The 12,103-nt window shown below is 39.2% G+C and overlaps 1 protein-coding gene across 1 annotated transcript in view; it reads left to right on the top strand.

Annotated features, from left to right (window-relative positions):
• Rad23b (RAD23 homolog B, nucleotide excision repair protein) overlaps positions 1–8,684 on the top strand; it is a 42,161-nt gene extending 33,477 nt beyond the window's left edge. The window contains exons 8-10 of the mRNA XM_027403063.1: positions 595–722; positions 1,821–2,018; positions 7,036–8,684. Coding sequence (XP_027258864.1) covers positions 595–722; positions 1,821–2,018; positions 7,036–7,149 — 440 coding nt within the window. The 3' untranslated portion in view covers positions 7,150–8,684. The remainder of the gene's footprint in view (positions 1–594; positions 723–1,820; positions 2,019–7,035) is intronic.
• Positions 8,685–12,103: the final 3,419 nt, after the last annotated feature.

Genomic DNA, 12,103 nt, shown 5'->3' with positions numbered 1-12,103 from the left:
TCTCAAAAGGAAAAGGGAAGAGATAGTACAATTTTAAAGCCACCAAAACCTTAGTAGATAGACTGCTAATTTTGAAAAGGCTGTGTTTTGATAATTTCTTGCTCTCATTTTGGCAGTCAGTTGGGGGGTCTGTGTTTTATAGTGGAAAGAGGAGGCACAGCTCTAGCTCAGATTTTAGTATTTCCAACCATCACCTACTAGGTAGCTTAATCTCTAAGTCTCACTTTAATATTACACATAATGCAGAAATAAATACTCATGTAACACATACATACATAAATACATACACACACATGCATGTATGTATGCTTCTTGTGAGCAACTACAATAACATAACCTTTTGTTTTGAAGTAGAACACCAGTTTCTTATGTTTTCTGTAATAGTTCACAGGGCATTGTGGATAAGTTTATCTCTCAGTGTTCTGCCTTTGCTACCAGTATAACTTCTACAGAGTAAAGTAGCACATTGGGGTTTATAGAGTTTGTGACTGTGCCAGAGAACAGAAGTGTTTTCTGTCTGAATGTGTGGCTTCACTACCTCTTTGTTATATGTATTTACCATTTTTTGCTTTAAAATGTTTGCATCTATTTCAGGCCACCCCCTTGAATTTTTACGGAATCAGCCTCAGTTTCAACAGATGCGACAAATTATCCAGCAGAATCCTTCCCTGCTTCCAGCTTTGCTACAGCAGATAGGTCGGGAGAATCCTCAGTTGCTGCAGGTAATGATCCATGTTAACTTGGAAAAGGAGTTGGAATGTTGTTGTACTATGGTTAAACCCAGAGCCTATGTTTTAGATAGGCACTGAAGAACAAGTTGGAATATAGGTTGAATCAAGTTTAATTTGCTCAACTAAATTTGGGAAATGTTTTTATTTCTTCTTTCAGGTTCCTGAGACACAATAACATATTAGAGAAGCTGGCAGGGTGTTTAGCTTTTGTAAATCACTTTTCATAGGCTTACTACTAGTGAGATATACTACCTTTTAGAAAATCTACCTATGGACATATTTCATGCTCAGACCAGGAAGTATTTCAGTTTTGTATACAGAATGGTCTGCTAGTGTGGAAAATAAATTATACATAAACAGGGGCCCTCAGTAGGATTTTTGTTTTGTTTTGTTTTGAGTGGAGTTCTCTTTTCCTGGGGTGTGGGTCAAGACAGGGTTTCTCTGTGGCTTTGGAGGGTGTCCTGGAACTGGCTCTTGTAGACCAGGCTTGGTCTCGAACTCACAGAGATCCTTCTGCCTCTGCCTCCCAAGTGCTGGGATTTAAGCTGTGGGCCACCACCACCTGGCTGGAGTTTTTCTTTTTCTTTTTTTCTTTTTTCTTTTAAGATTTATTTATTGTGTATAATGTTCTGAATGCATATATGCCTGCAGGCCAGAAAAGGGTACCAGATCTCATTACAGATGGTTGTGAGCCACCATGTGGGTGCTGGGTATTGAACTTCAGGACCATCTCTAAGAGCAGCCAGTGCCTTAACCTCTGAGCCTCCTGTGAGTGGAGTAATTTTTTAAGTTTGCATTCTCTCCATTTACCTCTCTGAACGATTGTGCTTCATTAATAATCATCTAAGAAAACACTTTCCTTTCCTCACCTCCCCCCCTTTCTGGCTTCTTTTAGATAGGACTGGCCCAAAACTCAAAATTGTCAAGCCTCAGACTCACAGTGATCCTTCTGCCTCAGCCTCCCAAGTGTTGGAATTAAAGTGTGAATGCTATGGCTGCTTAGGTTTTTCTTATTTTTACTTAGGATTCTTTCTTCCTGGAAACATTTATGAACTCTGTGTTTTTTCTTTCTTTTGTAAATCACTACAGCAAATTAGCCAACACCAGGAACATTTTATTCAGATGCTAAATGAACCAGTTCAGGAAGCAGGTGGTCAAGGTGGAGGAGGAGGAGGTGGAGGTGGAGGAGGCGGTGGCGGAAGTGGTGGTGGAGGAATTGCAGAAGCTGGAAGTGGGCACATGAACTACATTCAAGTAACACCTCAGGAAAAAGAAGCTATAGAACGGGTGAGTTTAATTAAGTCAAAGTAGATTTGAGTCCCTTGGTCATCCTAGCACTTGGGCTAGTGGCTCCTGCTGGGACACCACTGCAGCTCTAATTTTTACCAGAAACTGGTACCTATTTCCTTACCCCAGGGACTGCAGTAAACACTCTTAGGCCATTCCGCCTCCCCTTGCTTTCTGTCCTTTGTGCCGTTCCATCCCCCAGCAAAGGGTCTTCTTGCATAAATTAGTAATAGACTAAAGTTTTCGTTGGTGTAAAACACAAAAATAGTAGTCTGATACCCAATTAAATAAAATAATTTTTTATTAAATTTTACTTCACTACTGACCCTAAACATCAGGCACTAGCTATCTTGGCTATCTTTCTGTCCTCAACAAGTAGACCAGTGCAGGTTTGGGCAATGCAATAATCTAGATTTTGTGGTGCTGTGATCAGTAACTCTCAGTCTCTCATTTTTACATTTGTACATGGGAAAGTACCATATTTGGTACATTACTGCTTAAACCAATTCACTAATTCTATCATACATACATACATACATACATACATACATACATACATACATACAGTTTGGCCAATGGTTCAGGCTTCTTATTGGCTAAGACTTTTAAATATTTTATTTATTATGTATATAAAATTCTGCTTCCATGTATATCTGCACACATGTGGTTGCTGGGAATTCAACTCAGGACCTCTGGAAGAGCAGTCAGTGCTCTTAACCTCTGAGCCATGTCTCCAGCACCAATAGTTTTTGGTGGTTTTTTGAGACAGGGTTTCTCTGGCTTTGGAGGCTGTCCTGGAACTAGTTCTTGTAGACCAGGCTGGTTTCGAACTCACAGAGATCTACCTGCCTCTGCCTCCCAAGTGCTGGGATTAAAGGTGTGTGGCAAGACTTTTTATTATTATTATTAACTAATAATTATTATTAACTGTAGGGAGCCTTAACTCATTTCTACTAATCTGTCTTGGCTTACCCGTTGCTCTTGTGTATAGGTCTGTGATCTATTCTTTGTTCTCTCATTGTATGAGTGAGAATCTGTCCTTGCATGTGTATCCCAACACCATTTGTTGAAAACACTTTGAAGTTATGGGTTCCTATAAAAAGTCAGTGGTCCATGGATGTTTTGGGGTTACTTTTTGACTCAGTTTTAATCCTTTGATCCATGTTTATCCCTATGCTGGTACCTCACTCCTTACTGCCTTATTGTAGATTTCTAAGATGTGTAAGATCAGAAGGTGTTGAGTGCTCCAATTTTGTTTCTAAAATTGTTGTGACTATTCTGGATACTTCAACCTGTGTAAATCTCAGGATCAGCTTGTCTGGTCTCTGGTCTCTTTTAAAAATAGTAGAGCTTAGAGCCTTATGCTCACCTGGGAGGAGCATTTGAGGAATGTCCCATATCTTTTTTTTCTTTTTGATTTTTGGGTTTTGTCACTGAGGTAGTCTTGCTATATAATAGCCCTGCTGGCTTTCAACTTGCTATGTAGATGAAGATGACCTTGAAGTCACGATTCTTCTGCCTCCCATTTTGCAAGTGCTGGGATTGTAGCATATACCATGGAGCCACTGAGACCCTTGTTAACAATCTAGAGCCTGATAGGCAGGATAGGGCAGCATTGTTATCCCAGCTCCTGGGAAGTACAGCTGGAGGATTCCAGGTCTTGAGATTAGCCTAGACTTTGTAGTAAAATCATCTCAAAAAACAACTTAATTCCTAAGACAGTTAAAAATGGTGGTGTTCTATGGCTGTAGTGAATAAAAATGTTATACTACTTTGGAGTTTATTCCTAAGAACTATTATTCTTTTTGATGCTGTTGGGACTTACTCTTTTTATTTTCAAATTTTGCATTACTAGTTACATAGAAGAATAGTTTGGTTTTGTATGTTGATTTTATAATCCCAATCTTGCTGAATTCATTTATTTGTTCATTTCCATGGAGTTTTGGGTTAAGGAAGTCAGACCCCTTTAGTGTCAGGTTTTGAAATAACAAGTGGTACATTTGTTTATCAAATGGTTATCTTTTATTCTTAGTACTTTATGGTGTATATTGAAATCCCACTGACCATTAGTTGATGTTTGATTGAATCCCCTGGGGTTTAGTTGAGGGTTTTTGTGCCTATATTCATAATATCTTCTAGCTACTTTGTTGTTTCCTGGTGATGGGTGTCTTGTTCTAGTACTGGGAAATAGTGACCCCACAGAATAAGTAAAGGGTGTTTTTTGGAAGAGTTTAAGAATTGTTCTTGACTATTTAAAGAGCCGATAATTTATCAGTCACCATTTTATTTTGCTTAGGGGAATTTCAATGCTTACTATTTGATTTCATGTAGTTTTCTTTTGTCAAAAAGGGTAGTAGTTATGTTTGCTGAATTTTATTCTTTACAGTAGCAATTTGAATCTTCCCTTTTCTTTTTTTCCTGACCATTTTGAAAGTTTTTCAGTTACTGATCTTTTGTTTTTTGTTGTTGTTGTTTTTTGGGGTTTTCTTGTTTTTGTTTTTTTTTTTCCTCCATTGAAAATAGATTCTTCACCAGGCAGTGGTGGTGCACACCTTTAATCCTAGCATTCAGGAGGCAGGCGGATCTCTATGTTGAGGCCAGCCTGGTCTACTGAGTGAGTTTCAGGACAGCCTCCAAAGCCACAGAGAAACCCTATCTCAAAAAAATAAAATAAAATAAAAATAAAAAATAAAAAAATAAAAAGAAAGAAAAGAAAATAGATTCTTTGCTCTTGTAATACATCTAGCCCAAAGTCCCCCTCCCCACTCCTCCCAGGTCCCTTCATTCAGTTTTTTTTTTTTTTTTTAAGTTACTGTTTTGTTGTTGTTTTGAATATTAAGTCTCTTGTATTTCTCTCGTCTTTATTATTTCCCTCCTGGTTACCCGTGGTTAGTGGGGTTTTTTCTTTTGTTTTTATATAAAGCACATCTCTTTATTCACATTTTTCTACTAGTGAAGTAGCAGAACATCAGATTTTTTCTATATATCCAGGCTATATAGAAATTAATTTCAGTCAGTTAAAAACCAGCAATTTCTCTTTTCCATAACATATCTGCTAAAAATATATCACAGGTTATCTTGTGAAGCCTTTGAGTAGATCAGACAATCATTAAATCATGGTCAAAGGTGCTCATAAGGACAGGGGCACTTCCTTCCCCCCCCCCCAAATTCCTGTTCTCCAGCTCACATTTTTATAGGCTCAGGAAGGTTCCACCAGGCCCAGACCCACCCCCCACCACCCCCCAACCATCATTATGCTCATTACCTACAGGGAAAATTATGGTTGGCTGGAACTGTTAAAGGAAGGCAGAAAGAGCTGAGGAACAGTTCCCCAGCGAGGCCACCTGCTAGGGCTGAAGCTTAGTGGGGTTCCATGAAAGTCCCAAGTTCTCTAACTGAAATTATTGAAGTAAAAGTAACAGTTCTCCCACCCCTCTTCCTTCAAAAATACCCTTTGGGTTAGTTTTACTCTCATAATTTGTTAAGGTTTAGATCATTAAAGGACACACATACACATACAGGAGCAAACACACGCACTCTTAGTGGGTGGTGCTATGGCTTGAACCCAGGGCCTCATTCATCCTAGGGTACTGAATCATATCCCTGGCAAGGTGTCTGTCTTAATACAAATTGTATACAGCTCTAGTCCTAAGCTACGCTGTAAGCACCACCCATCACAACCACAGAAATTAGTTTATATAACCTCAGTTTTTTAAACTTACAAAGTGTTGTTTTCGGGCTATTCTTACTGAAGCACATTCTGTCCATATTTGAGACTGTAATATGCTCTTATTGAACATTCTCCTACTGTCATGCTTGTTGATATATAATGCTAGTTAATTCCTCTGACTTGGTCCTCTCTCTGATTGTATCCTATTACTGGTAGTAGTAACAGTGAAGTCTCTAGGTACTGATTTTTCTCTCCAATGTTATTTTGTTTTGTTTTGTTTTGTGTATTTTTGGCCTCTTGTTACATGTTTATTACCGCTTTCATAAAAAGCCCCTCATTTCTGGTAACAGTTTTGTTTATTAACAGTAGCTACTCTAGTTGTCTCTTGGTTATTGTTTGTATGATGTCTCTTTCTAGCCTTACATTTTTAACATCTTTGCTTCTTTGAGTCTAGGTTTATGTCTCATTGAAGTGTATCTTGATTTATTACTTCAACTGCCCTAGTTTTAGTTTGTATCCAACTTAGGTAATAAGTTCTTTTTTGTTTTAGTTTTTTCTACTTTGATTTATAAATTCTTATGAAATTTTTTTTTGTATGTGCTTTTTTTTGTCAGTTCTTGAGACAGTTAAGGAAGGTATTAATTTGAGAAGTAGTAATTATATATAGGAAATTAATAAGAGTAAACTGTTGTTTGGCTTGAGAGTTTAAAAGCAATTAGTATTGATTATCATGTAATTTTATTAAAAGTAGCTAGTATCAGTGTTTCAAATATGCTGTAAATTTAAGTACATACAAATACAGAGCACTGGTTCTCACTGCTAGATATATCATGCAGTGGTACTGTAATTGGTCACCCACTTTTCTAGTATAAAGTGTTTAAAGATACAAGCTATGTTAAGAAATTACACATTCACTTTTATAAAAAGTTGGTGTGCAAGTTAAGGTCTTTCCATGTGCTTTCCCCCTTTCCCAGTCATTGCCTTACTAGATTCTTTTGATGCCTAGATTTCTACATGCTCATTTACTTTTAAGCAGGACAGTTACCTACTGCCTTTTAGTGCTGGTACCAGAATTTATTTCATAAACAGGACCTGTTAACTTAATCTCCTTAACTTGAAACCAAATTTAAAAACAAAATAATCTACTAGGTGTTGTCAAATGCTCTCTATACCCTCTCAATGTTGACCGATGAATCCAGATTCAAATGGGGCTGATTGTGTGAAAATTTCAGGAGCCTTTTCTGTGCTGTTTGTTTTCGATGTCCAGTGGCAATACTGCAATCCTATAAAGCAAACTAAATGAACCATAATTGATGAGTTGAGTTTAACTGTTTCCTTTTCTTCCAGTTAAAAGCATTAGGATTTCCTGAAGGACTTGTGATTCAAGCATATTTTGCTTGTGAGAAGAATGAGAATTTGGCTGCCAACTTTCTTCTACAGCAGAACTTTGATGAAGATTGAAGGGACTCTTTTGTATCTCACACTCACACCAGTGCATTACACTAACTTGGTTCACTGGATTGTCTGGGGTGACTTGGGCTCATATCCACAATATTTGGTATACGGTAGTAGGTGGTGGGGGGTGGGAGGGAGGGAGCTAGGGTATAGGGCAGGGATACATACTGTGCATGTCTGCTTCAATTAGCAGATGCTGCAGATCCACAGTGTAAAATACTATACAACCAAACATCCGCCTTTGCAGGTCTTTATTCTTCTAGGCAGTAGATAACATTTCCTGGGTTTCATTCTTCTAGTATACTAGATCCAGAAATTTAGTGTGATGCCCTGCTTTCTCTTTCTTTGACTTAACATTGGTTTCTGAAAGAATCTTTGCTACCTAGAATCTACAGTCTGTTTTATGGCAACACTGGATAATGGCTTTTTGAAATTGGAAAAAAAATGGAGCATCTGTAAACAGAAATGCCAAACTATTGATGGTCATTGTTGCTGCTTCACGTAAATATGAAATTGATGCAAAAAGAAGCCCATTCTTCATGTTCTGTACTTGGGGTGGGGAGGGTAGAAAAGGGGACTTTTTCTTAAAATGAAAATAATTACTGCTATTTTAAAATTTCCTGATTATTGAATGTGAGACCCTCTAACATGATTTGAGAAGCTGTACACATTATAGGCAGAGTTATTTTCCTGTTTACATTCTTTGTTTGTTTGGGGGAAATTGGTAGGTGTCTGATTACTGTTTACTTCATTGTTGTATTGCAGTAAAAAATTTAAAACAACCATTGCATGTTTGCTTTTGATGTATCCCTTTGTGAAATTAGCACTTTTGGGGCCAATGAAGAAATGCAGCATTCAGTCTCCTTCCCCTCCCCTGTCCTTAGTAGAAATGCATTTGATCAACAGGTCATGAGTCAAACTGCTGCCTTTAAAAAACAACACACAAAATGCTGAATCAGTTCAAAATTAATGCAAATCTTACAAAACTGGGTGTCTGATAATGATACTTGTGGATGTCTTTATTAGATAAGAATGTATTACCATTAAATCCATTAGTATTACATTGCTTTCAAAGAGAGGAGGTGGGTGGGACTATAACCCAGCATCTTTTACTGCATTTAAAGATGGGAGAGAACTTTTGTATGGTTGGGAGATGTGCTGGAAGTACTTTGGAAAATATACAATCAAGATATCTCGTGGCATATTAAAAGAAAAATCTCAATCACAGTGTTGACTTTTATTTGGATTTTGCTCATCTCAGTTTTTCTTTGGAAACTCCCTCATTAGTATTGCTGTTTGATTGTAAAGAGGGTCACATGTGGTCTTGTTGACTTTGTCCAATCTTTTCCTAAATATAAGCAGTACTCCTAAAGAAGTAATGTTTCCTACCATCTGATTCCATGTCAGAAGATGGCTTTGCAGACCCCCTGCCCAGTCTCCTGCAGTGTGTTCAGTGGTGAATCTTAAAGCTGCTTATCATGCTCTCATAACCCATTTTATGGAAATAAATGAAACCATGATTTTCCTTCATGATTACCATATTTAATTTTCATGTTTTTTTTTCCATAAACATGGTAGACTGTTGGGTGTTGTACTGCCTGTGTTTTCCAGTGGTTTATGCGTGATGTCTCAGGAGAATGAGTGTGGGTGGGGAAGAATGGTAACACATTTCCAATGGGATGTGGGAATGCCTCCATTTGTTTCATGACATTCTGCCTGTTCCCATAATACTCAGGATGTTAGCATAAGACTGGACACGAGGAACTGATAAAAATATAGCAGCTGCTGGTTCTCTGGAAAGTGACAGCAGAAGTTGGTGGCATGGAACTTCCTTGGACACAAAATGAGAGTAGTAGAAGTAATGATTTCCAGAGGACAGCTTGGGCCAGTCTGATCATTTCTTCCTCAGCCAAGACACTGTATATTAGTGAAGTGAGCTTTCCAGCCTGTTGCTGGTACTGTTAAATTACAGATAGTTTTAGCCAAATCTCTTAATGTAACCATTGGATTTTTGAATCTTGCATATGAAATAGACTTAGTAGCATCTTTAGTATTATTACTGTTTACCTGCTCTGTAGAAAATATGAGGAAGCATGAATTTATATTTGTAAAATTATTTTAACCATCTTTCAGTCAAAATATTTTGTTTTATTGATTAAAAGAACTGAGCTGTTCCACTCTCACATTTTATTCCTGTACTAAATGTCTAGAATTCTAGGGGACTGATTATAAAGTATTTTCAACACATCCGATATGTCATTTCTCATTTTTTAAGATTCTTATACAAGTGTATATGGGAAGTGACATTGCTTCCATCAGTGGTGCTTGTTCTCATCAGGCATTGGTTGATGTAATTGAGGAAGGTAGTTGCAGGCTCCTGGTTCACAGCCAACACGTGGATGTAACCGAAGGTTCATGAAGGCACTTAAACTAGCAAATGGCATAGAATTACCATTTCCTCTCTGATCCCAGTGCCTTGCCTAAGGGAGGGTGTGTGTGTGTGTGTGTGTATATAACAGAGTCCAGAGAGCAAGCAGTGGTTGCTTTCTGAAGGAAGGAGTAAGTTACTTCCTGGCTATGTCCTTCCTGGTATGTTCTGAATCAGAGGCCACAGATGTTCTTCACATTTTGTTGTTGATTTTGTTTTGTTTTTCAGGATAGGGTTTCTCAGTGTAACCTTTTAAACAAGTTAAAATTTCTAGTTCTATGGGGTCAAAGTGTTCAATATCACTGTCCCTGTGCTCACCTGTGCACATTTAGTAGTTACATCTGTGCTGGTGAGGTTTGCTATGGGTTGGAACAGACTGAAAGCTTACAAAGCCTAAAAAGAGCTCCTGGCTTGGCACAGAAAATGTTGAGCCTTCCCTGTTTTCTGGCCATGCTCCGTTTATTTGCATTGTATTCGGTTTCTACTTTGCCAAGCTGGGATGCATGGTTCAGGTCTTCACTTGTTCTCGAGTGGACATGACAAATTCCTTCTAAATCCTTGGTCTCACCACTGGGATCAGCTTGAGTCTCTTGTGCTTTCCTCTGGCCTCAGGCTACTTTTGAAGCTTCTCCCCATTGCTACATAGTTCTTGTGCTTGGAGGATAGTGAGAGGTAGTCCAGAGCACACTGACAAAGTCAGTAGGTACATCAGGAAACAACTGGAGGTCTGAGATCACAATACAGGATGAGAGGAAAGAGGAGAGCAGTCTTATTGATTGGGCTTCAGGGTCTTTTTCCAGGACAGGTTTGCAGAGGAAATGGTTGGGGCAGTGGGCAGAGGCTTGGACTTGTCAGCAGAAAGCACTGTCACTAGTGGACCCCCGCACGAAGGCTTATGAATCATTGCAAAGAGCCTTCCCTATAGCATAGTTTGCATAGCTGCAGTCTCAGGTTGTGTTCTTGCTGAGACCAAAGAAACCAGTGTGCAGTGTGGTCCTTACCATCCTAACTCGCTCCAGGAACAGACTAAACCTGTCATTCAGGCTTGTGCTGCCTGCCTCAGTCAAGCTGTTTTCTGTTCTTACCTCTTTTAAATGGCTTTGCTTTCAGAGCTTCTTTTCTTGGGTATTTGATGGATAACATTTCCTTGTGTGGTGCGTAAGTCTTTTCCATGATACCCATGGGAGGTTGCTTCTAGGATCTCTACTCCAAGGAAGTCTCCAGACGCCCAAGCCCCTCATAAAATGTCTTTGTGTATAAGCTGTTCAATTCCCATGTTTTATCTGCAGATGGCTTGCGGTACCTAATACAATGGTTTTAGTTGTCACACTATAATTTTAGGTGAGACGGAATTACATGGTCAGCACAGATGGGCGGGAGGGATGAGTCTGCACTCATTATATAGCTCTGGCTGGCCTGTTAAGTCCGGGGTGGCTGTATCTATCCCAGCCTCAGCCACTTTTTAAGTCCTGAGATTCCAGGTGTGCACTGCTACTCCTGGCTTAGGATATTTTTGATCTGCACCTAGTTGAGTGTGTGGATGAGGACTCGTGGACTCAGCAGGAGCAACTGTCATATTTGCCATGGTGTAAAGATTGGGAAACTCCACCTTTATTTCTTAGCTTTTAAGAGGATTTGTGTAGGTCAGCGCTCTCCAGAAACATGGAATCAGTAAGATTGAGAGATGGGTATGAGAAAGTGCAGGCTGGAGAACTGGGAAGGCTAGTGGTGATTCAGCCCAAGACTAGAGACCTGAAAAGGCTGTTGGAGTGGGAATTCCCTGGTGCACAGGGCACAACAGTGGGCAGTGCTGATAGTCAAGAGCCTGGGAAGTGTCGTGTCCCAGCTCCAAAAAGCAAATGGTACCAGGCTCATGGAGAGGTAATGGCACACCTTGTAATCCTAGCACTTAGGATGTGTTGACAGGATCAAGGGTTCAAGACCAGCCTTGACTGTATAGTAAATCCAAGACCAGCCTAGGCTATCTAAGCACCTCCTTTTGAAATTAATGGAAAAATAAAAACAGATTAGATAGCTGCCCACATTGGTGAGAGCACTCAGCTTTACTCGTAAATCTACAGATTCAAATTCTGATTGCCTAGACTAGTGGCTCTCAACCTGTGGGTTGCAATCCCTCTGGGGGTCAATCAGTCCTTTCACGGGGTAACATATGTCCTGCATATCAGATATTTACGATTCATAACAGTAACCGAATTAGTTATGAAGTATCAACAAAAATAGTTTTATGGTTGGGGTGATCACGGCATGAGGAGCCATTTTAAAGATTCACAGCATTGAGCGCCAGTGGCTTAGACCCTTAGACACATTCAGATGGAGCTTTGCTAACTCTTGAGTGAACCCTAGCTGTGTCATACCTATGTTGACATTGTAACTAGCCACTAGCCCTCAGTCACATGGGTCTTTAGAGTTGAATTGCTACTTTAAAGCAAAGTCTGAGCCAGATGCTGGATCCATTCCAATTTCAAACTCTAAAATTATTTGAAAACTGTTGTTGGTTTTGGTTTTTGGAGT

This window comes from Cricetulus griseus, chromosome 2, assembly GCF_003668045.3.
Source record: "Cricetulus griseus strain 17A/GY chromosome 2, alternate assembly CriGri-PICRH-1.0, whole genome shotgun sequence".
Taxonomy (NCBI): Eukaryota; Metazoa; Chordata; class Mammalia; order Rodentia; family Cricetidae; genus Cricetulus; species Cricetulus griseus.
The sequence above is the reverse complement of the archived record's forward strand: the minus strand, read 5'-3'. Positions and strand labels throughout refer to the sequence as shown.